This window comes from Sturnira hondurensis, unplaced genomic scaffold (genome assembly GCF_014824575.4).
Source record: "Sturnira hondurensis isolate 20B ecotype Veracruz unplaced genomic scaffold, ASM1482457v3 Scaffold0008782, whole genome shotgun sequence".
NCBI classification, from domain to species: Eukaryota; Metazoa; Chordata; class Mammalia; order Chiroptera; family Phyllostomidae; genus Sturnira; species Sturnira hondurensis.
In genome coordinates this window covers 694,475-718,647 of record NW_028081413.1, presented here as the reverse complement: position 1 = coordinate 718,647, position 24,173 = coordinate 694,475, and the positions used below count along the sequence as shown (strand labels likewise).

Genomic DNA, 24,173 nt, shown 5'->3' with positions numbered 1-24,173 from the left:
GCGGCGCTGAGGCTACAGCAGTTAGAGGCCCTGAGGGGAGGGGAGAGTGACAGGCTGAGAGGAGAGGAGCCAATATATATAAGGAAGGCTCCCGAGCGCGCAGGTTTCAGTAGCAGCGCTGAGCGCAGGCTGGGAACGCGAGGCAAAGAGCCGCAGCACCGGCCGCCTCGGTGCAGTCAGTGTACTCCGGCACTAGCAGGCTAGCAGCCCCGGGATTAGCTCGAGGACACGTCCTCTGCGTGGCCGCCGCCCAGCCGCCCTCACCTGGATTACCTACTGCGGCAGTCTGAACGGAACTAGCCAGCAGGAGAGGCAGGAGGAAAGCTCCGAGCCGAGCCTGGCTTTTCAGAGACTCCTCCCGCGGGTGGACGCACGGGCGAACAGCGTCCAGAACCGAGCCAGCTTCAGGGCGGGCGGGTGGAGAGAGCGACGCCCCAGGGAATGGCAGCCGCGTCCCGTAGCGCCTCGGGTTGGGCGCTACTGTTGCTGGTGGCACTTTGTCAGCAGGTAACGTCCCGCGCCCCCTCCCACCGCGCCCTGGGCCCGAGCCCGGGCGTCCTACGGGCTGACGGCTCCCCTCCTTCCTTCCCACCCTGTGCAATAGCGCGCGGCCGGCTCCGGAGTCTTCCAGCTGCAGCTTCAGGAGTTTGTCAACGACCGCGGCGTACTGGCCAGCGGGCTGCGGTGCGAACCCGGCTGCCGGACCTTCTTCCACGTCTGCCTGAAGCACTTCCAGACGGTCTTCTCGCCTGGGCCCTGCACCTTCGGCAGCGTCTCCACACCTGTGTTGGGCACCAACTCTTTTGCCATTGCGGACGACAGTAGCGGCGGGGGACGCAACCCTCTCCAATTGCCTTTCAATTTCACCTGGCCGGTGAGCACAGCCTGGGAGCACTGGGAGGTGACGAAAGCCAACAGAAGGGGTCTCCCTGAGACCAAAGCCCTCTCCCCAGATACCTCGCTCCCCTACAATACAATACAATACAAAACAAACAAAACGAGGGGCGTTCTCTTCTGATCGATCCTCTTTAGACTCTCTCTTGGGACCTCATCCTCTGGAAAGCTCGCACCAGTCTCTTCTTCCCAGTTGTACGCTCTCTTTTCTCCCAGTTCTCGGGATACGATATTCATCACCCCGGCGCGTCCCCCACCTCCGAGTGGTTCTCGCGTACATTCCCCCCCCCACCCCGTCCCTCAACCCTCCTCCTATCCAAGGTTCTCTCGCCTTTCACGCTCGCGCGCGATGCTGAGCGCAGACCCGTTAGGTTGACCCGGGCGCAGTAACGGTATCCTGCAATTAGATTAATTAAACCGGCTGCCGTAAGGCACCCCCACCCTCCCTGCTCATCAAGCCTTCTTTCCCGCCCCCTCCTTCCGCTTCCCAGGGCACCTTCTCACTAACCATCGAAGCTTGGCACGCGCCGGGAGAAGACCTGCGGCCAGGTGAGTAGCTCGCTCCACCGCCACAGGGGGGCGACTCGGCGCAGCACGGAAAGAGTTAACCTGCATTAATAGGCGGGGTGGGGGGTAGGGGGCCGGACGCTTAGCTCGGCCGGGAGCTGCGCCCCGCGCTGGACGCTCGGATTCCGCTCGCTGCCTGGACTCTGAGCACAATTGCGTTTCCTGCGGGTTATTTTTGGCGTGGGAACGCGGGGAGCATGGTGGTGAGAAAGGCCGAAGCTGCCAGCGCCGCTGACGGGCCCCTTCCTGTATTTTACACCTTTTGCGAATTCCGCTCCTTTGGAAAGGGAATAATGGCTTTGGGATGTTGTTCTGACACAGAGGAAAAGGATATTTCAGCAGCACAACAGTTCTCACTTTGAAAAGGAAAAAAAGAAAACCATTACCCATCTCTGAGGGCAGAACCCCTGAGAGGGCACCTGAGGAATCCTTGCTCCCAGAGTCCTTCGTGCATGGAGAGCTTTTCTTTTTCTCATTTCTCATCTCTCTCTCTCTCTCTCTCCATTTTGACCTCTTTTCCTCTTTCCTTTGCCTATCTGCTTCCAGAACACTGGGAAATCTTAACATCCTTCTATTGTCCCCCTTTTGAATAGTATCAGTCCCCCTGCACATGCACACACACACAGGGCAGCTAAGAAGTGGGACCCTTGGGTTCCTCTGGCCTGTGCTTGCTGGCAAGTGGGGGTCATCTGAACATCTGGTTTGATCCAGCAGTTGCTGGCACTCTCGGGGACAGGATGCCCTTCCTTGACCTGGCCCTCTGCCCCTTCAGAGGCCATGCCACCAAACGCGCTCATCAGCAAGATCACCATCCAGGGCTCCCTAGCTGTGGGCCAGAACTGGTTACTGGATGAACAGACCGACCCTCTCCCAACAAAACTTCGCTACTCTTACCGGGTCATCTGCAGTGACAACTACTATGGGGACAGCTGCTCACGCCTGTGCAAGAAGCGCAATGACCACTTCGGCCACTATGTGTGCCAGCCAGACGGCAGCCTGTCCTGTCTGCCGGGCTGGACCGGGGACTACTGCGAAGAGCGTAAGCAGCCAAGCTCTCTCCTGCCTGCCTGGGGTGGGGCGGGGGTTTCCTGAGCAAAAACAAAAACATTAAACACAGAATCAGTGACTTCTCCTCACAGCCTGCATCCCTTGGCCCCTCACAGAGCAGGTCTGGGCTGCCCACTAGCTGGCCCTCTGGAACAGCTGGGCATGCTTAGGACAGGTTTGAACTCAGAATTCTTTAAAATATATATAAAAATTTTATTTATCTATTTTAGAGAGAGGGAAAGGAGGGAGAAAGAGAGGGAGAGAAACATCGATGTGCAAGACAAACATCAATCGGTTGCCTCTTGCATGCCCTCCAACAAGGAGCTGGCCTGCAACCCAGGCATGTGCCCTGACTGGGATTGAACCAGCGACACTTTGGTTCGCAGGCTGGTGCTCAATCCACTGAGTCACAGCAGTCAGAGCTGAACCTGGAACTCTTTCATTTGAGCGCCTTTCTCCGTTGTGCCAAAGCCTACACAAGGACCCTGTTACTGCATTCCATCCAGTCTTAGTTCTCTTTCTCTGTGCCACCGGTCCCCTTCAAGACACCCATGCCTTCTCTCGGAGGCCAGGGGTGGGCAGTGAGCCCAGGAGAGCTGGGGGTGTCCCCAAGGCCAGGAAAGGAAGAGTGGTCTTCAGCATTGTTATCATCCCAACCTCATCCAGCTCTGTTCTCTTCCCGCAGCTGTCTGTCTTTCTGGCTGTCACGAACAGAATGGCTACTGCAGCAAGCCGGCCGAGTGCATGTGAGTAGGGGACAGGAAGTGGGAAAGGGGCATCCCCTGGCCTGGCACTCAGCTCATTCTCAGCCTCCCTTTTGTTTCACAGCTGCCGTCCAGGCTGGCAGGGCCGCCTGTGCAACGAATGCATCCCCCACAATGGCTGTCGCCATGGCACCTGCAGCATCCCCTGGCAATGTATCTGTAACGAGGGCTGGGGAGGCCTCTTTTGTGACCAAGGTGAGTGAGGGCAAAGAGGGGATGTAGAGGAGGTAGGAGAGATGGGCAAGGGTGGGAACTAGAGTTATCACCTGGACCCTTCTTGCTTGGTCGCTGCTGAGCTGGCTTTCCCCTTATCTTTCGAGAAGCTTGGGACTTTCAAGGATCTTTACAACTGGCCTAGAATAAGATGGTGTGTACTTCTTCCTCTGGTGCTGGGGTGGCTGGAGAAGCCGGGAGAGTGACAAATTGGTAGCCTGGAAGCTGCACTCAAAAATTCCAGTAAGGCCAGAGGGAGAGAGAGATGCTGGGCTCAGTTCCTCTTTCTACCTCATAGTTACCTATTAACCCCCTAAGTGTTTGCTTACCTGCCGGGTCTGTTTGAGCAGCTCTCCTCGAAACAGCTGTCTGGTGGGGTGTGCCCACCAGCTGCCTGGAGGCTGTGTGAGCTGGGCCTTTGGGTGGAGTGACATCTAACTGACTTTTTGGTGTGGTTAGAAACAGTCTGCCTTGTTCATCCCCAGTTGCACTTGCCAGGCAGCTGCCTGAGCCCACACTGTCTTCCTGGTGTTTGGCAGGGCTGGTCACTCCTCTGGCTATACAGGGTTCTGCCAGCCCCAACTGTGGAGGAGGGATCTTTTATCTCTTTCATCCTGGGAGCCAGCTGCAGCATGTGCCTCCCATTTTCAGGGTCAAATGGGATGGTGCTGCCATGGAAACAGCAGCACAAGCCTGGGTAGGGTGGGCAGAGGGCTTGCCAGGATAGAAAGAACTTGCCTGGGCCCTGACTCTCTGACAACAAGGAACTTAGAATTCAGCCCCTGTATTCTTTTGTGTGTGTGTATGTTGCTTTCTTCCCTCATCCACAAGTGAGCAAGCGCACACACACACACACACACACACACCTGGTTCCTGCCCATTCTCTTTCCTCTGCCCCCATTTGCTCCCAGGTGACACAGCCATATACTGATGACATGCAGACGCAGCCCTTACAGTCCCCATATTTGCTCTGTCTGGTTCCTCCTCCCTGTACTTTCCAAATAATAAAACAAATACACATACACACACATATGTATTTATTTTTTTAGAGAGAGGGGAAGGGAGGGAGAAAGGGAAAAAAACCTGGATGTGCTAGAGATACAATTACCGGTTGCCTCTCACACGTCCCCAGCTGGGGACCTGGCCCACAACCCAGACCTGTGCCCTGACTTGGAATCGAACCTGCCACCTTTCAGGTCGCAGGCCTGCACGTGATCCGCTGAGCCACACCAGCCAGTGTGGGCACTTATATTTTAAAATAATCATGTAATGTATTCCCCTTCAAAAATGCATGCAGTGGCTCTCATCTCCCCTCTGCCATTGCCACCTGTTAAAATTGGATCCCTCCTTCTAGGCTTGTCTCAGCTGCCCCTCCTCCATGAAGCCTTTTCTGGCTTCCTCCTCAGCTCCTGGCCTTGCATCCACTTCTCTTCCTCACCTTCATTCTACCCTACCTGCTGGTGTTTGTGAGCTTAGCTAGCATGCAGTTGTCCAGCTGTTTTTCAACTTTCGATTGCATTGGTCAGGTGTGAGTCAAGGTGCTTCAATAGTTGTGATTTCACTGTGGAGGAGGGAGGGTATTTGGACCTGGAAGACTGAGTTGAAGCCTCTTGGCCGACATGGGTGGTGAACTTGCACTACAAGGAGCCTGGAGGTGGGGACAATTTTCTGGCTCTGCTCAGCTGGTGGGCCCCTGTCTTTGCAGATCTCAACTATTGCACCCATCACTCCCCATGCAAGAATGGGGCAACGTGCTCCAACAGTGGGCAGCGGAGCTACACCTGCACCTGTCGTCCAGGCTACACTGGTGTGGACTGTGAGCTGAAGCTCAGCGAGTGTGACGGCAACCCCTGTCGCAATGGAGGCAGCTGTAAGGTGAGGCCCAGGCCAGCGTAGGAAAGCAGAGGTTTGGCCAGGTGGTACCCAGGCAACTCCACCCCAGGTGGCCACAGACAGGCATCGTGGACATGTGGGGCCTAAACTCGAGCTGTACATCCCTGCATCCTAGCCTCTGACTTTGGCCCCTTTCTGGTCTCTCTCCAGGACCAGGAGGATGGCTACCACTGCCTGTGTCTGCCAGGCTACTACGGCCTGCACTGTGAACACAGCACTTTAAGCTGTGCCAACTCCCCTTGCTTCAATGGGGGCTCCTGCCGGGAGCGCAACCAGGGGACCAGCTATGCCTGTGAATGCCCTCCCAACTTCACTGGCTCCAACTGCGAGAAGAAAGTGGACAGGTGCACCAGCAATCCGTGTGCCAATGGTGTGTCTTCTTGCCTTGCTAATCTGGTGTACCAGACCTGGGAATGAGAAAGCCTTCTGGTCAGGGAGGGTCAGGAGAAGAGAGAGGCCTTGTCTGTCACTCTGGGCAGGCTGAGATGGGTTGCCATCTGCTCTGGGTGGGGAAGAGCTTGGTTGACCAGCTGAGTAGCTTCAGCAGAGGAGCGGGTTGGCCGTGGGCATAGGCCTTGGGAGGAGCGGTGGTGTGTGTATTCTAAGTGGCTTCTTTTCCTATTCCCATGTCAGAGCCCTGTCCCTGCCGGGGTGGCCTCTCACCCTCCCCAGGAAGACTTAGGCTAGAGAAAGAGACATTGGAGGCCCCATGTCCCCGTTGAGGGAGGCTAGTGCAGTCGGGATCCCGCTCCTGAATACCTCACCTTGCCCAAGGGGTCTAGAATGTTCAGCATCTTTTGGGACACAAAGCATGCTGATTATCTTTGTCTCCTTGGCCTCCTGGTGACTTGCCCTGAGGCAAGCAGATAGCCCTGCAGCAGAGAAGCCTCGGGAGCTGAAGGGGCTTGGAAGGGCTGCAGTGGAGGCTGCTTTCTGGCGTATCACTTAGTTAATTCCCTGGAGCCACAGTTTCTTCATTGCCAAATGGGAAATACAACACCTGTCTTCTCTCATGTGGTTATGGAGATAGGATGAAACAATGATAATTCCACTTATTTGAGCATTTACTATATACCAGGCATGTGCTCCTGCGCTTATGCATCATCCCACATCGCCCCACCCAACCCTCAGAGACCTTCTATGGAGGAGATAGGGTTAGACCCCAATTTAACAAATGAGACTGAGGCTTAGAAATAAGGTAAAGCGACAGGTGCCAGATCCACAGCTAGAGGCAGCTGCTGTTCATCCCCAAGCCTATCTGCCTGATTCTACCAGACAGCTCCGTGAGAAGCTAGTAATCCTGATACATGAGGCCGGGGAGGCGTGGCGACCAGGGTCACCTCACTCCAGGTTTCCTGACTCTGTGCAGCGCTCTTCGTAGTGGGACCTGTTAAATGCTGGCTGTGCTCTCAGAGGCAGAGGGACCTGCGCCTCCCTGGGAGGGAGTGCTCACCTTCTGCACCAGAGGGCTTCCCAGGCGATTGCTGACTTGTGCCCTGTGTGTGCCTACAGGGGGCCAGTGCCTGAACCGAGGCCCGAACCGCATTTGCCGCTGCCGCCCTGGATTCACGGGCCCCCACTGTGAACTCCAGATCAGCGACTGTGCCCGCAGCCCTTGCGCCCACGGTGGCACCTGCCATGACCTGGAGAACGGGCTCGTGTGCACCTGCCCTGCTGGCTTCTCTGGCAGGCTCTGTGAGGTGCGGACAGCCAGCGATGCCTGTGCCTCAGGACCCTGCTTGAATGGGGCCACCTGCTACACTGGCCGCTCCCCTGACAGTTTCGTCTGCAACTGCCCCTATGGCTTCGTGGGCAGCCACTGCGAGTTTCCTGTGAGCATGCCTCCCAGCTTCCCCTGGGTTGCTGTCTCTCTGGGCGTAGGGCTGGTGGTGGTGCTGGTGTTGCTGGGCATGGTGGCAGTGGCCGTGAGGCAGCTGCGGCTTCGGCGGCCGGACGACGGCAGCAGGGAGGCCATGAACAACCTGTCAGACTTCCAGAAGGACAACCTGATCCCCGCTGCTCAGCTCAAGAACACAAACCAGAAGAAGGAGCTGGAAGTAGACTGTGGTCTGGACAAGTCCAACTGTGGCAAACAGCAGAACCACACTTTGGACTATAATCTGGCCCCAGTACCCCTGGGCCGGGGGATTATGCTGGGGAAGTATTCCCACAGTGACAAGAGTTTAGGGGAGAAGGCGCCACTGCGGTTACACAGGTGAGCAGCACTGGGAGGCCCAGGGCCTGGCCACGAACCCCTAAGTGGAACCGTCGGTTCCCCCAGGACAGATGGGAGGCTGGCACCAGGCCCTTGACTGCTTTTAAGCAAACGGGGTTTTGCTGCTGACCCTCCAACAAGAGTTCTGCAGGAGCCTTCTGTCCCTCCATCCCTCCCTCCCTTCCTCATATTCATTCATGCATTCATTCACTCACACATGTCACGTGTCCATATTGTGTGTCTCATGACTTCCCTTTTTCCTATGGAATGCCTTGCCTCTAATGGCGGTGCTGGCTTTTGCCAGGCCTGAGACCCTCTCCAGGACAAGCTTGGTGGTCCTGTGGCTCTTGCAGGGGCCTGTTCCTGCCTGACCCCGGGTTAGCAGTTGGCACCCCCAATCCCTGTGTCTTATCCCAGAGCCACTTCGGCCAATGCCCTTCAGCCATCCAGGGTCCTGGTTAGGGCCCCGCCCTCCCCCAGCCCTCCCCAGCCCTCTCCCCATGCCTCCTTCAGCAGCCGGTCTTGTGTTCCCTCAGTGAGAAGCCCGAGTGTCGGATATCAGCGATATGCGCCCCCAGGGACTCCATGTACCAGTCTGTGTGTTTGATATCAGAGGAGAGGAACGAGTGTGTCATTGCCACGGAGGTGAGTGCTAGGCTCGCCTGCCCTTCTGGTAGGTCGCCGCTGGCCTTTGGGGATGGGAAAGTGGCCTGGTTACTCTTGATGCCAGGGGCCACTCTGGGGAGGTCCAGGACCCTTTCTTGGCAAGCCAGGTTCAGTGGTTCTTGGGCCCCTGCTCGCCTCGTTGCCACAGAGGGTATGAAATAGGAGCCATGCTCATGAGCCTGGCCTGGTCTCTTCCTGCTGTGTTAGTGCTGGGCTGGGCAGCCATGGCACCTGGCCAGCTCCCAGGCACTGCTTCCCAGCTTCCCAGCTGCCGGTGGGTGAGGGTGGTTGCCTGGTGGCCCTCCTGCCCCTTCTTCCTGGCTTCCTCTATTGGCCCGCCTTATGAGCATAGGCTGCCAGGCATGTGCGTGTACTGGGACCCAAGACTGGGAAGGGCTGCCCTACCTTTCCTTCACCCCACTTGCCCCATTGGTTTCCCAGGGAAGCCCAGGGAAGCCTTGGAGGGAGGGCTTTGTGCTCCAGGGTAACCCACTCCTCACATGCTCCCCAGGTATAAGGCGGAAGCTTCCCAGGACATCCCAGCTTTGCCCAGCAGCTGGACCTTCCTTCTGCATTGTTTACATTGCATCCTGGATGGGACATTTTTAATATGCAACGTGCTGCTCTCAGGAGGAAGAGGGAATGGCATGAACTGGACAGACTGTGAACTTGCCAAGAGATGCAGTACCTTCCACACCTTTGGGTGTCTGTCTGGCATCAGACTGGCAGCCGTATCAGTCAGAGAAACAGAGGAGAAGCGAGGTGCCACTCTGGACCTGCCCTACTGATGGTGGCCTTCAGAGGCCTCCTTGGGAGGTCTGACCTGTTCTCCCGAGGGAGCAGCAGGGCCTTGTAGGACCTGGAGCTGCTGTGGCTTCACTAACATCTGTGTCCAAAAGTGCCTTTGGCCCCAGCTCCATGGCAACAGCTGGGTCCAAACCAGAGAGAAGAGAGGAGGCCAGCAAGGGCAGGGCCAACTGTGGGCCAGGAAACCATCCGGTGTGGCTATTGGCAGGAGTTGCCCTGCAGGTGAGGTGCGCACCTGAAGTGGGAGGAGCACTTTCTTCCCATGTGCCTCCACCTACCACTTGTGGGCCTGTCATAACACCACCCAGCCTGTCCCTGGCCCAGGCCCTCTGGGCGAGAACATTGGTAAGCCCTACCTGGCTTCCACAGCCTCCGGCCTTGGGTGCCTCTGGGCTCCTATGAGCAGACAGGTGGAGGGCCAGTCAGGGGGGCCAGGCCTAACTAGGGAGCTCAAGGCAGTGATGTTGGAAATTCCTGCGAGGGAGAAATTGGGTGTTGTCATCACCTAGGCCCTTTCCTCCCGCCTCAAGCCCGTTCCTGGGGCTTTGAGTCCGAGCTCTGCCCATGCCCACTACTGCCCCTAGTCGATCTTCAGAAATCAATAATATGAGTTTTTATTTTGTTTGTTTTTTGTAGTTTATTTTGGAGTCTAGTATTTCGATAATTTAAGAATCAGAAGCACTGACCTTTCTACATTTTATAACATTATTTTGTATATAATGTGTATTTATAATATGGAACAGATGTGTATAGGAGTTTATTACTTCTCGGGTCCTGTCTTTGTGATGGCCGAGTGGGAACCCTCTCCCAATTCTCTCTGACTCCCCTTCTCATATTGCTGCCAGCTGCTTCCCAAGAACCTCTGGGGCCTGTGCATGCCCTTGTGCTTGGCCTGCTGTGCTCCAGGCTCTCGTCCCCTTCCAGTCCTCCGGGAGCTTGGTCTTGCCCATCCGGTTCCCAGGCTAGGCCAGCCTTCCCTGTCTGATGGTTGGAGGCTGGCTGTGGCTCCCCATCTTCTTTATGCTCCACCATTTCTCGGGGGATATGTCCCTTGACCGGAACCTACCCCCTTTTCTCTCTTCAAGTCTGAAAGAGTTCGTGGACTCCACAGTCAGCCTGGGGGATACAGGAATTTGGGGGAAGAGGACAATTCTCTTTTCAAAAGGATTCTCTTGCTGGAGAATGAGGTCCTTCCTCCTGCCCATGCAGGGTTTTTGATGGGCTGGCACCCTACTCCTTTTTTCAGCCCCCGAAGGGCACTGGTCTTCGGGGAGGTGGGGGGCTTTGCCTTGGGTCTGTCCTTGCAGCTGAGTGAGAGAGCTGAGTCTGGGCACCTGGTCTGCAGGAAGGGGAGGAAGAAGAGAAGCTGGTTGTCCCTGAGACCAGGTTCTTCTGGCTGATGCACTAGTGAGGGAGTTTCCAGCCTCTGCTTCATGCCTAACTTCCCCTAAGGTGTAGAATGGTCCTAGGCTGCCCCAGTCCTCACAAACATGCCTCATGGAAAGCAAATGATCAAAAAGTGAGCCACTGACAAAAAGCTGAGCAACTGCTCTCAGTCTCAGCCTGTCCACAGTAAGACAAAATAGACCCACCAGATGCTCCCAGTGGAGTCGAAGTATATGTATCGCTGCTTGTCTCCCTTTTCCTCTTTCTCCCCAGCACACACACACACACACACACACACACACACACACAGCATTCTGCCCCTGGTCCAGGTGCCTCTGCCAGAGACCTGCGCTCATCACACTCCATGCCTTGCTCCTTGGTCCCTGTGTTCTCCTTGCACACACAGGGTATCAAACAGGAAAGCATTCAGGGAACTGTTCCCACAGCCTGAGCCGGCAGCAGCGGGAAGAACAACACCACCTCACTCTTCCTGCCCAAAATGAAACAGGAAAGCGACTCCAGGACCCTGGGGGGCGGGGGAAACTGGGCTGGGACACACAGGCCAGATGACGAGGCTCCCATGTGGGAGACAGGTAGGACACTCGCAGGCCTGCACGTCCACACCATTAGGCCGTGCTGGACTGCACTGGCTGCCGGCCCCTCCAAGAGGAGCCCTGGAGAGGAGCTGGCTGGCTAAGCCCATTCACTGGCTTAGATACCTTAGATGGGGAGCTGGGAGATCCCACCATGCCAGTTTTCTGGGGAAAGAGGGGATCCATGTGTGGACTTGATTTGGGCATCTCCAACCTGTAGCTCATGCTGGGCTTCATCTCTAGCGGCCAGGCAGTTGGGGTGTGAAAAGGCCACAGTGGAAGCCCTCCTCTCCCCAGGATTTCCAGACCTAAGGGCCCAGCCCCTTCTCCCAGTGAAGTTACCCAAGACTTTTCTGATGAAGTGTCCAGGTCCACAGGAGAGGTCCCATATTTGGCAGAAACAGGGCCACATGATAGCTCTAGACTCACTAACACTCTCCTTGGCTTAACAAATGCCCGTGTTTACTTCGCACGTGTGTATTCAGGAGAGAATTCAGTTTAGCGGTTCCTTAACAGCTGGAGGTAGTGCCCTGCCTACGGGATAAGTTTGACCCCACAGTGACCTCTAGCTCCGAGGACAACTACTATTTCAGGGACGGGGGGGGGGGGGGGGCTAGGAACCACCTGGATATCACTGTGGGGAGATGAGTCAGGGAGAGCTGTGAAGAAGGAAGGAAGGAATGCCTTTATCCTGCTTTCTCAGCCAGGGTGCCCTCTGCTGTTTCAGGGCCACGTTCAGACTGGTCAGGGGTTACAAAAAGACAGAGGCCCTATCTCCCTCCCGCCCCCCCCACATCCCAGGCTAAATAAAACCACTAGACTAGATTCAGGTAGAATGGATGCTCCACTACCCCAAGTCTGCCTGCAGACTCCCCTGCCTGCAGCTCTCCCAGTCTCTGCGTGGGTCCCCAGGATCTGCGGACCCAGCCCTCCGCCCGACGTGGTCTGCTGCATTCCCGGAAGGGGATGGAAGTGATTCACTTAGGGTACTATGACTGTCCCTTCCCGGGGAGAGGATGCGCCTGGGAGGTCCCGGAGGCCCTCCCAGGGCGGCCGCACCCTCCGTCCAGCCCAGAGCTCACAGCGTGTCCCTTTCGACTCCTAGGCTGGAGCGGCGGAAGGAGGTGGTGGAGAGTGCTGGCCGGGTCAGCCCTCTACCTGCTGTGGCCGCCCGGAGTCCCGGAGGTCCTGGGCTCCCCGCCCCCCATGCTTTGTTACAGACCGACTTCCTGTTTGCGGCCGCCCGACCTGGGTTACTTCCCCGGCCGGGAAACCGCCGAAGGCCGCGCGTTTCTCGCGGACTCCCACGCCCGCTAGGCTCCGCCCTCACACCCCCGAATCCCGCCCCCGGCCTGAGGGCCCGCTCGTCCCAGTTGCCCGGCACCAGAGGGCGCTGTGCGGCTGTCGGGGCGGAGCATGAACCTGCCGGCCCCTCAGGGCTTGAGGTCCGCTCTTCCCAGTCCTGGGCCCAGGGAACGTGCCAGGAAGAGCGGCAGCTGGAAGCGAATTCAGTTTTCGCTCTTTTCTTGCAGAGCTCCTTCCAGCACCGAACCCCTAGCGGAGGGAGTAAACTGGAGGGAGCTCAGCGCGACACCTTCCCCTAAATATGACTCAGGGTGTCCAGAGAAGTAGGGCCCTTTTGCATACTCTGAACCGACTCAGCAGCCAGCCCCGCTCCACCTCGTAGTCCGAGGTCCTCCGGCAATCTCCCTCGGCCGGCATTCTGAATGGAAGGGAATGAGGATGGGCTGGAAAGAGCACCACCTCTTATTGCCAGCTGACCTGGGGCGAGTCCATCTATTTCTTCATTCCTTCCACACTGTTTGAGTCCCTTTTATATGCCAGGCATTGGTGATAAAACATGGTTACTGCCCAAGGACGCCAACCATCTGTTAATTATCTTTAATCTCTCAGAATATGATAATATCACTTGCACATTACTATGAGGTCAAACGAGTTAGGGTATGAAAATATTCGTGGGCAACGTGTTCCCCCACTGATTGGTTAAATCTTCTCAAGCTATGGTAGCAAGCCACAGGATGGGGGTGGACTAGAAAAAACCTCTGGATGGATGGACCCAGCAGTAGCCCTAACACCAAGAAGGCAGCTGAGGTTGCGGGTTGCCTCCACCATTGCTTTCCTTTGTGCTCCTGTCTTTGAGAAACACCACTAGTCTAGATCAACCTCCTCTGATGTGGGCAGTAGTGGAAGAGAGACCCTGGCTGTGGGAAGGGACAGCAGGAACCCAAGTCCTCAAGAGGCCCCTCCCCCAGAGGTCTGCCACAAGTGGCTTTTGCCACCTTTTCCCTGGACTCTGGGGCCCTGTTCCCTTTAACGCCCTGGCCAAGAGTGGGCTCAGCCTGTTCCCTTCATCCCTGAAGACGCTCCGAGGCTATGGCACAGGGCCTGAAAAGCCAGCTGAGGCTACGGCCAGACACAGGGTAACTGACATTTCAGGAGTCTGGATTTAGCATCAGGTTGGCTGTTGGCCCAAGCTATGCTGGGTCATGGCAGAGCCAAAGCCCTGCCAGGCAGGGCCAGCCTGTCTGTCTCTGATGACCCTTTTTCCTGGCTCAGGTTGGAGGCAGAGCAAGCAGGCCCTGGGAGGTAGCAGAAAGGTATGTGCCACTTGGCTTGTCCAAGGGTTGATGTCCCTTTTCCACCATGGCAGGCATCTGAGCCAGGCTCATCATACTAGGCCTGGTCTGTTCAGTTTCACCTCCATCAGTGACCCCCTTCACTTAGTGCTTTCTCTTCTCTCTCTCTAGTTAAAAGACCTACAACGTTCCAGGATCTCCTTCCCATCTCAGTTGGCCTGTGGGGGATGGTGTCCCAGCTGCTCTCATTTAAGGGGCTTCATGTTCTTGGCCCTCTGTGGGCCTCTGTGTCTGCCCCCGCAGTCAGGCCCTTTCTGAGCAGTCATAATTCTCCACATGGGCTGTTCTCCTAGGATTCTCTTTTACAGCCAGGCCCTACCATATTGGAGCATTTCCATGGAGTCTGATGTTTGACTCTGTCCCTCTGGGTCTCCTCTCCACACCAGCCCTGTTCCTCCACTGAAATGCTTCCTGCTGCAGGTCTCCTCAGCCCAGCAACCAGCTACTTCCTGCCCCCACAAACTACACCTTCCTCTCTCCTTGGACTTGGGAGCAAGGCCTCACCATCCCAACCCTCTGTCAGAGCCCTGGCCCCTCCCCTTCTAGGTAGACTAGGCAGGAGTTCTGAATATAACTGGAACCCGTAACCACCCCGGGGTGCCTGGGCAGCTGCATCTTCCTCCCTCCTTGGAAGCAAGGAGTGGGCAAGGAGCCAGGTTTTCCCACCATCCCATGAACCCTTCTTCCAGGACGTGGGTGAATCCTTTCGGTCCCTGCTTTTGTGGATGGCTGAACCAAGTAGCCTTTTCCCCTTGACCCAGGATTCAGCTGACATAACCAGCAGAGAATCTGTCTTCTCTCCTCCTCCCTTGTCTGAGGTGGACTGTTTTCAGGGCTTCAGCTACTCCTTCTTCCCGTCTTTTGCCAGAGTGTTCATGGAACCTATCTCCTTCTTGCGCATGGGCCAAGGACCTAAGGACACACTTAACTCTCAGGGGTCTGTGCAAAGTGTGGCCCCTCATAAATTATGGATTATTTATTTTCTTAATTAATTAATTATTTTATTTTAGTGCCCTTCTCACCAAGCATGCACAGAAAATCTCTGCTCAAGCTACTATTCCTTTTACAGGGTTCTTGGGGCAGACTATCACCCATTCTGCCTTTTACACACACTCCTTTCGCATCCTATTTGCTGGAACAATCTGTGAATTGTATGGCAAGAAGGAAGGGTGAAATAACTGGGGATTTCCTTCACTGAATCAAAAATGCTCACTCCGATCCCTTTCATGACTACACAGTTCTTCAGACAGAGATGTAAAGGGAAACTTACTCTTCCTCTGCCCCTCACTTACTTTCCGTACTCTCCTGCTGCAGGTCCTCGAGTTGTCGTTCGGTTCAGTGCTGTTTTGTTACAACATTGATAAGGGGGGAAAAGTCAGTTCCTGGCGGGGGCCATCATCTGTGTGGTTTGCATGTTCTCTCGTGTCTGCATGGGTTATTTCCGGGTACCCTGGTTTCCCCCCACATCCCAAGGATGAGCATGCGAGGTGAACTGGGGGCTCTAAATCGCCCCAGTCTGAGTGTGTGCTTGTGTGTGTGTGTGGTGTGGGGTGTGATGAAGGGGTGGCTTGTCCACCCAGGGTTGGGTCCGCCTTGCACCCTGAGCTGCCAGGATAGGGTCTGGCTGCCCGTGGCCCTGAACTGGAATAAGTGGGTTGGAAAATAATCTTACTCGCTTTTATTAATATTTCTTACATGTACATATAGCTCTCCTTGGCTGGTGTGTCTCAGGTGGTTGGAGCATTGTCTCGTACACTGAAAGGTTCTGGGTTCAATTTCCAGTCAGGGCACGTACCTACGTTGCAGGTTCGATCCCTGGTCAGGGTTTGAGGGGAAGGCAAGGAATCGATGTTTCTCTCTCTCCGTCCCCCTTCCTCTCTCTCTCAAAGCAATGAAGTGCTCGCTTCGGCAGCACATACCCTGAAACTGGACCGATACAGAGATTAGCACGGCCTTGTGCAAGGACAACATGCAGATTCAGGAAGTGTTGCCTATTTCTGAAAAAAAAATTAAATTAAAAACATTTTTAATGAAAAAAATAAAAGCAGTGAAAAAATGTCCTCAGGAGGATAAAGATATTTTTAAATGCATATACAGCTCACATTTATTTCATGTTTAATATTAGAAGTGTGTGGAGTCTTTATATAGTGATGTGTTTGTAACCAGAAACATGCCATGGGCATTTATCTCTTGTTTGTGTCAGTTAGTCTATGGTAAAGTTGGTTTTGCTATATGTCATTTTGCCTAAAGTTGCAGTTTCCAAGAACTTATCAGTAATGTTAAGTGAGGACTGACAGAGCGCTGCTTCACTTCCGATACCAGATGTGCGGGTTTTCCACACACCACACACACCTGCAACACCAGCTTGGCGTCCCACGTTTAACTCAGTCCCGACACTCTCCGCCTGGAGTTGGCACCGCGGCCCGCAGATCGAGGGCTCAGTCTCGCAAGACCGCCCCCTCTTCAGACCCCAGTTGCAAGTCCAGGCTGTCACCTGGGCTTTTACTGACTGGCTATAGACTGGAGGCTCCCCACACCCGTAGCTTGGGTTCAATGAATCTGCTTGAGTGGATCCCGGAACTCAGGAAAACACTTTACTTGTTAGATTCCTATTTTATTATAAAAGAACATAACTCAGGAACAGCCAGATGGATGAGGTGCCTGGGACAAGGTATGCAGGAGGGGATGCTGAGTTTTCATGTCTCCCCCAGGCATGCCACCCTCCCAGCATCTTAACATGTCCTCCACCCTGGAAGCTCTCTGAACCCTGTCCTTTAGGGTTTTTAGAGAGGTTTCATTACCTTGGCATGATTGGCTGATTAAATCATTGGCCACTGGTGACTGAACCTAATCTCTGGCCCTTCTCTCCTCCCAGGAGGTTGGAGTTTTACAGGTGGGACTGAAAGTTCCAACCCTCCCACCATGTAGTTGGTTCCCCTGGAAACCATCCTTCATCCTGAGGGCCTTCTTGAAAGTTTGCTCCTTATGATAAACTAAGGTGTGGCTGATGGAGGTTTGTTATGAGTAGTGAAAGACTGTTATCACTACTGTTGCTGAGGAAAGCCCAAGGGGCTTAGGAGCTCTGTGCCAATGAGAGGACAGAGACCAAATAGGTGTTTCTTCTTATAAAGCACAATATCATAGTAGACTACGCTAAATAAAATGGCAAGTAAAAAGTCGAAGGTAAAAATCATAAGGAGCCAACATGTATTGAGCCCCCTCCCAGCAGGTGCTGGCTGTTGTTTCTCTCAGCCCTCATTAGAACCTACAAGGTAGGTAGTATTATTCCCCATTTCACAGTTGGGAAAACCGAGGTGCAGGGAGAGTGTGCCTGGGCCATCCTGGTGGTGAGTGGTGGAGTCAGGCTCAAATCTGAGCAAGCTGGGCTTACAGCCCGTGTCTGGGAAGGTTTCTCACCTTCTGGAATCAGCAGCTTTGTAGAGCAACGCCATCATTTATCGTAATAAATGAGCATGAGCCCCTGACTGGAATGAGAACTGAGAAGGAACAGATCATCAGGAAATGAGAAGTGACTGCCTGAAGGGGAACGATAAGGAGAGGTTAATTTGGGAACGGTCCATAAAAGGAAGTCACCACGTGCACATCATGTGCAAATCACGTGCGATTCTTCTAGGTGGCGGTGATGCTCTCATCACCTTTCCCGAGCTGGTGCTTCTCTGGGCGCAGCACCTGCAGTCCTTCTCAAGGGGATTTTAGGAGAAAAGATAGGACGGTTGCTGCAGAGGTTAGAGAGGAACCAGCTGAGTGGGTATTTTACTGCCTGGGAGCGTCACACTGGGAGGAAAAGGGACCGATGGAGCAGTAAAGAGAAGCACGGAATGGGAACAAGACATGTGCCCGGGAAGGTGGCCAAGACCCCTGGGCCAACTTTTGTGGGGGTTCCTATTCGGAGAGGGTCAAGGCTGGATCTGTGTCTGTCAGGATTCCTCCTCTTTTGAACTCCAGGGTACCCTGGCCCGTACCAAGGAAGAGCTTTACTTCTACCTACTTTTGTGGAGAACCTGCCCTGAGCCAGCACTGAGTTGGTTCCCCTTGGGCCTGCAAAGGTGAAGTGACTCTCAAGGACCCCTCAGGTCTGTAGAAGGCAGAATGTCAAATGCTTAACAGCAAGGAGGCTCTGGGGTCAGACCACCTGCCTTCAGGCCCAGGCCCCACCCCTTGCCGTGTCACTGCGAGTGCATTACCTGAATTGTCAGTGCTCCAGTCTGCCCATCTGTGAAATTACATTTGTCTCACGAAGCACTGAAGTTTGTGATTAGAATAGATGTGAAAGCATTTAGCAAACTGCCTAGCTCATGGCCAGCTTAAGATCGATATGGTTTCTGTTAATAAGCATGAGGTGGGGGGTGAAAAACAAAAACAGGAGGGGAGGGGCTGTGGAGGGACAGAGGAAGGAGTGCCTCTCTGCCTGGAGGGGGCGCTCACCGAAGGGGTTCTGAAAACCCGGGGCTTCGGTGCCTGTGGGAGCAGAGCTCAGAGTGGGCACTGAACATGTTCCCCGGGGGGTTCTGCTGTGTGTCTGCCCCTTAGCCACCAGCAAACCACTAATTACTCTTCTGTAGAAGGAACTTTTTATTATTAAAAAGTAAGCCTTGGGAAATAGAGGAAAGAACCCCCCCATAAACCCAATACCCCAACACATATACCGTTGGTGATGTAGTGAACCCCCAGTTTTCCTCATGTGTCTTATTGTTGTTTTAATAGTTTTAATCATAATGCATGTGATAGCCATATTTTGCACTTTTGCCTGACTAGGCAATCACAGGCAACAATAGTATGTTGTTTTCATAATGGATTTTTATTTGGATGTTTAACTTTTTTTTTTTCAGAATAGAAGTGATTTTTATTCTCTTAAAAAAAAAAACCCAGACATTCTGAACTGGTGTAAAAAAGAAAGTGCAAATCTAATTCCGTACAGCGCTACCACTTAAACATAATCTGACCATGTGACTATGGTCAGTGATTATGCCTAATTATGTCCGTGTTTATGTGTCCTTCCAGATTTTTTTTCTAAGCAAAGAAATGCAGACTTTTAAAATTTAGAGTGTTATATTAGGTTATTTTGTAACCTGTTTTTTCACTTAGTTATACCTCATAGATAATTGTTTCTAATGACTGCACAATTTAATTTTATGTTTATATCAGATTTATGTAATTAAGCATCTGTTATTGCATATCTGTTTTCTTGTTTATATGTCTATGTTTGTATATTTGTCTATCATGTGGATTGACCATAATTTACTTGAAGATTTAGCTATTTTTGGATATTGAAGTAGTTTTTCTTTTCTTTCTGCTAGAATAAACAAGAATGCATTGAAAAATCTTCAGGTATATGGCTTGCCTCATACTTTGAATAGTTTCCTGGAGTGGAAGTATTAGCTCAAAGGGCAGGGACACTTTATGATTCTTTTTTTTACAAAATAATTAAAAATTTTTAAATTTATTTATCTTCAGAGAGGAAGGGAAGGAGAGAGGGAGAGAAACATCAATGTATGGTTGCCTCTGGTGTGTCCCCTGCTGGGAACTGGCCTGCAACCCAGACGTGTGCCCTGACTGGGAATCGAACTGTGATCCTCTGGTTCGCAGGTCCGCGCTCAATTCATTGAGCCACACCAGCCAGGGCCACTTTATGATTCTTGATTGATATCACCAAGCTGCCTTTTCAAAGGGTTGTTTGTGCCAATTCAGGTACTTCCAGCAATGTGCTGGTACCCGTCTCCAGCCTCCCACCCCACTCCCCACAGTTAGTGGGTGGGGGTGGGATATTCTCCACGAGAAGCTAGTGGCAAGGGAGGTGTCATATGGACTAATGGGGACAGGACAGAGGGCAGAGAAGAGGAGAGAGAACATGGGGAGTGGAGGGAAAGAGAATGGCCAGAAAAAAATGTTGCCTGTAATTTTTTCCAGTTGGAAAAGTAACTCATGCTCCTTGTAAAAAACCCAACTTTTCCATAAATGTTTATATTTAACAGGGGTCCCCAACCCCCAGGCCGGGAGCCAGCGCTGGTGCACAGACTGTGAGGAACCAGCTGCACAGCAGGAGGCAAGCTCGAATGTAATGTGCTTGAATCATCCTTAAACCCGCCCCCACTCCACCCCTGGTCTGTGGAAATACTGTCTTCCACAAAACCAGTCCCTGGTGCCAAAAAGGTTGGGGACCACAGCATCTAATATTGAAAGTCTTCCTCTGATGACAAGCTCTACTAACAGTTTAGGTATATTCTTGCTGCTGCTGATGATTGTTTACAATAATTAATGTATAACTTGTTTCATTTTAAAAGAACTAGCTTTGTGCTAGCGGGTAGCTTAGTTGGTCAGAGTGTGAACCCGATACACCAAAGTTGCAGGTTTGTTCCCTGGTCAGGGCACAGACAAGAATCAACTACAGAAAAGCGTTAATAAGTGGGACAACAAGCTGATATCTCTGCCACTCTTTCAAATCAATTTTTTTAAAAAGGGAAAGAAAAGAAAAAAGAATTAGCTTCATATTATATACACCATACTGCAACATTCCTACTGGAGAATATATATCTTAGACACCTTTGGAATCATTACTTTAAATGTGCAGATAATTTTTAGTTTGAATGTCTAATTAAAATAGAATGAGGAGCAACACTGTCCATTTCCCCTGCCAGAGGGTTCCCCTCAGACTGTCAGCGCCCGCTGTGAGGGCTAGGCCTTCTGCTGTTTCTTCCTCCCTTTTCCAGCAGGAGGTGTCCGTAGGGGATAGACCCTGGCCAATACTTAGAGAGTCAACCCCAAGAGGCCTGAGGACCCTTCCGGTCAGTTGGGAGGCATGTAACCAAGGGAGAAGGCCAGTAGCTGCTCACAGCCCTCTGGGGGCCTCAATTTGGGCCCTCCTTGTCCTGGCTCCAGGAATCTGATTGCCTGGATCAATCCAGGATTAACCCAGCCATTGTTGCAAAAGTCTCACGTCCCTCTCTCCGTGGTCACAATGCCAAAGTGACTATGGCAGTTTCAGAACTCTGACTGACTCTTCTTCAGCCTACCTGGGCTCAGGGGGCCTCACTCTGGTTTGTGGCATAGCACTCACGTGAGCCTCCGCAGCTTTCTGGCGCGCGGCCAGATTCAGTCTCTGCAGAACCCCTTGTTAGCCCCGTGACTCAGTTTCTCGATTTGCTCACGTGGGCATACGGCGTGAAACACTTGTGTGGAATGCGGAAGGTGCCTCCAACGGCTTCTCCAGAGTGCGTGCTCCCAGGCGGAGCCCCAGAAACAGGCGTTTATGCCGCCCAGAGAGCTCCTTATGGCCATGCCCTATGCTGACCCTGGTGAGTCTGTGCTGCCTGGAGTGGCAATGCTCACCCGGGTACACCGGCAGGACTGCTGGGGACATACCACCTGGCACCCGCCCGCCGAGATTCTCGAAGGACCCAGGTCATGGACAGGCAGACGGGGAGATGACCGGTGCCCACGTCCGTACCTACGTCCGTGCCCATTGCCGGTCGTCTGACGCAATCCTAGGCGCCCTTGCTGCATGTCAAGCTGGGGAAACCTCCCCCGCGGTTGCATCACTCAGGACGTATTTGCTACAGAGGTGGAGCCGAACCAATCATCGGGCGAGAAGGGTCTCTCAGTTACCCACTCACAGGGTGAAGCGGTTAACTAAACAGCAAAGCCCAAAGGTAATTGGCCAGAAGGGATTTGCCCCGCCCCAATCACTGTGACAGCTGGCGGCGGCGGGCGGTGCCTGCCGGCCGGAGGGTTTAAAAAGGGCCTTGGAAAGGGCAGCGCAGCTGGAGCGTCTAAGCGGTGCCAGGCCAGGTGTGCGAGTCCGTCGGTCTTTCCGTGCCCACGCCGGAGACCTGTTCGGGAGACCGCCCGGGCCCGTCCCTGTGCCCGGCACCATGAAGCAGGAGTTCGTAGCTCAGAACACCTCGCCTATCTCACCACCCGCCTCCCCACCCGCCTCGCCACCCGCCTCGCCACCTGCCTCGCAGCCTGCGCAGCGCCCCTGGGACAACGGCCACCCCCAAGCGCTGTGGATTTTTGGGTATGGCTCCCTGGTATGGAGGCCCGATTTCGCCTATAGCGACAGCCGTGTGGGCTTCGTGCGTGGCTATAGCCGCCGGTTCTGGCAAGGAGACACCTTCCATAGGGGCAGCGACAAGATGGTGAGCATGACCTGGGGAATAAGGATGGGTAGGGGCAGGACAGTGGGCACTGGAGTGTCCAGGGCTCTCTGAGCAGACTGTGACTCCTTGCTGATGGGGGAAATAGGTAAACCAGTGCCCAGGGTTTGACCTATTTAACCCTGTGGCTTAAATTTGCGTGCCCAGTGAATAACTATGTGACGGCTGCGGTCTGTGATCCTGTGGGCAACTCTGGTCCTGTGATGAATATTTCTGATTATCAATCCGGCTACTGCCACGTGTCTGTTTCTCCTGCATCCCATCCGTGCATTACTTCCTCGCTCTCCCCTGGATAAATGGAGCTCTCTGAGGCTTCTGCTGGCAGGGTTGATAAATCCTCTCTGGCAGTAATGGCAGAGCTGATTTCTAACTTGTCTTTTTCAAAATCTTTCTTTTTTCCCCTAGCCTGGCCGTGTGGTGACCCTTCTTGAAGATCATGAGGTAAGTGCCTGAGTGAAGAGAGGGACCCTAGGGGCTGAGCATGGAGGGGTGCCAGGTCCTTGGCTGCAGATTAAATTAGATGTCCCTCTGGGCAGAGGAAAGGGTGGTCCAGCTCAGTGCTTCTCACTAGAGTTCCCTGAGGGTCTTGTTAAAGCCTGAAACACATTCCTGACAAGCTTGTGTGGGATCCTACTGGTTCTTAGACCACACTCTGAGTAGTGATCCTGTTCACCATGGGGCCAGACCGCCTTGTTTAGAAAGGAAGGTGGAGGCTTCACTACTAGTTCTCAGCTTTCCTTCCACTTTCCTTCTGGAGCAGAGTCCCGGGGTGGGTATGACCAGCAAGGAGCTGTTGTGACTGACCCCTGTGCCCATGTTTTCTCCTAGGGCTGCACTTGGGGTGTGGCATACCAGGTGCAGGATGAACAGGTGAACGAGGCTCTGAAGTACCTGAACGTGCGGGAAGCAGTGCTTGGTGGCTATGATACCAAGGAGGTCACCTTCTACCCACAAGACACTCCTGATGAACCACTAAAGGCCTTGGCCTATGTGGCCACCCCACAGAACCCTGGTTACTTGGGGCCTGCACCTGAGGAGGCCATTGCTACACAGATCCTATCCTGCCGTGGCTTCTCCGGCCACAACCTTGAGTACTTGCTGCGCCTGGCAGACTTCATGCAGCTCTGTGGGCCCCAGGCACAGGATGAGCACTTGGCAGCCATTGTGGACGCTGTGGGCACCATGCTGCCCTGCTTCTGCCCCACCGAGCAGGCTTTGGCACTGGTCTGAGGGGGCTGAGCCCCTGCAGGGAGTGCCTGAGTGGACGTGGGGGCTAGATCCCCACTCCTGTGCATACAGACAGACTTAGTACAGCTGGAGCCCACTAAGAGGACTCAGCCGGCAGTGGGGACACCTCTCCCTAAGCCCCTGCCTGTCCATCAGTCTCCAGCTCTCTCCTGCTTGACATTGACCTACTACTTGAAAGTATTTATTGCACCATGTTGGTGTGGTGGGCAGGGTGGGGGGCCTGCCCTGGACTCACGGGCCCTGCTGAGCAGCACCCATCACTGCTGCCCGGTGCCTGACCAGATTCCCCTCAGTGCTGCTGCTACCCCAACTCCACCCAGGCCTCCGCCTCCCCAGGGTGTCTCCATGAGCCTTGACCCTCTAACTCCGTAGCCCCAGAAATACAACCTTTGGAAGGTCTCAGCCTGCTGGTGAGGGACAGGAGGGTGTGAGGAAAGGGGGTCCCATGGGATCTGAGGCCCCTGTCACCCCGTGTCGTTCCCTAGGGCAAAACTGGATCTGGAGCCCAGGCACAGCTGCTGAGGCTGGGCCTGGAACTCTCACTCGTTTGGTTTTGTTTTCCTGTCCTTATGTCTGTGTCAGTCCTATCTGTCTGTCTGTTTATTCCTGTGAAATGTATCACTGTAGGCCCTGGCACCATCCCAGTTTATCCCATATTATTACCCATAAACTGATTTCTTATTATCTGTGCCCTGTTGGAATGTGATTCTTTCTTCAGGTGGCAGGGCGGGGGCGGGGGGGGATGGTGGTCAGGGTGAGAGAGGTGGTGAAGACCTGGAAGCCTCATAAGAGAGGAAAGGACTCCCTCTTTGCCTCTGTCTCTCTCCCAGGAAGCAGGCAGCTCAGTAGGCAGACTGCTGGGTTACATCACTCCCAGGGGTGCTGCTCACGTCTTAGTGCACAGAGAGAACACCACGGAGTCATGCAGGATTCAGCCTGTGTGGCTCTATCTGGCAGCTCTGCAAGCGGTGTTCTTGCCACTGAACTGGTGTCCATGTCCCCACCCCGAGGAGGCTGGCAGGCTTGGAGCTCAGACCAAGTCTTTCCCC

General features: G+C 53.9%; 2 protein-coding genes and 1 non-coding gene across 3 annotated transcripts; all 3 read left to right on the top strand.

The window, feature by feature from the left end:
- The first annotated feature begins 39 nt into the window (after positions 1–39).
- DLL4 (delta like canonical Notch ligand 4) lies at positions 40–9,821 on the top strand. The gene is made up of 11 exons (XM_037056042.1): positions 40–507; positions 605–874; positions 1,386–1,443; positions 2,234–2,500; positions 3,194–3,254; positions 3,337–3,467; positions 5,191–5,360; positions 5,529–5,748; positions 6,891–7,593; positions 8,130–8,238; positions 8,771–9,821. The coding sequence occupies exons 1-11, from the start codon at positions 442–444 to the stop codon at positions 8,774–8,776; spliced, it is 2,061 nt and encodes a 686-aa protein (XP_036911937.1). The 5' UTR covers positions 40–441; the 3' UTR covers positions 8,777–9,821.
- Positions 9,822–15,598: 5,777 nt separating this feature from the next.
- On the top strand, positions 15,599–15,701 carry LOC118993655 (U6 spliceosomal RNA). The gene has a single exon (XR_005067910.1). It is a non-coding gene; the product is annotated as a U6 spliceosomal RNA (small nuclear RNA).
- A 5,268-nt stretch (positions 15,702–20,969) lies between these two features.
- CHAC1 (ChaC glutathione specific gamma-glutamylcyclotransferase 1) lies at positions 20,970–23,805 on the top strand. Its single transcript, XM_037055999.1, has 4 exons — positions 20,970–21,053; positions 21,415–21,858; positions 22,282–22,317; positions 22,705–23,805. The coding sequence occupies exons 1-4, from the start codon at positions 20,970–20,972 to the stop codon at positions 23,104–23,106; spliced, it is 966 nt and encodes a 321-aa protein (XP_036911894.1). The 3' UTR covers positions 23,107–23,805.
- The last annotated feature ends 368 nt before the right edge of the window (positions 23,806–24,173 follow it).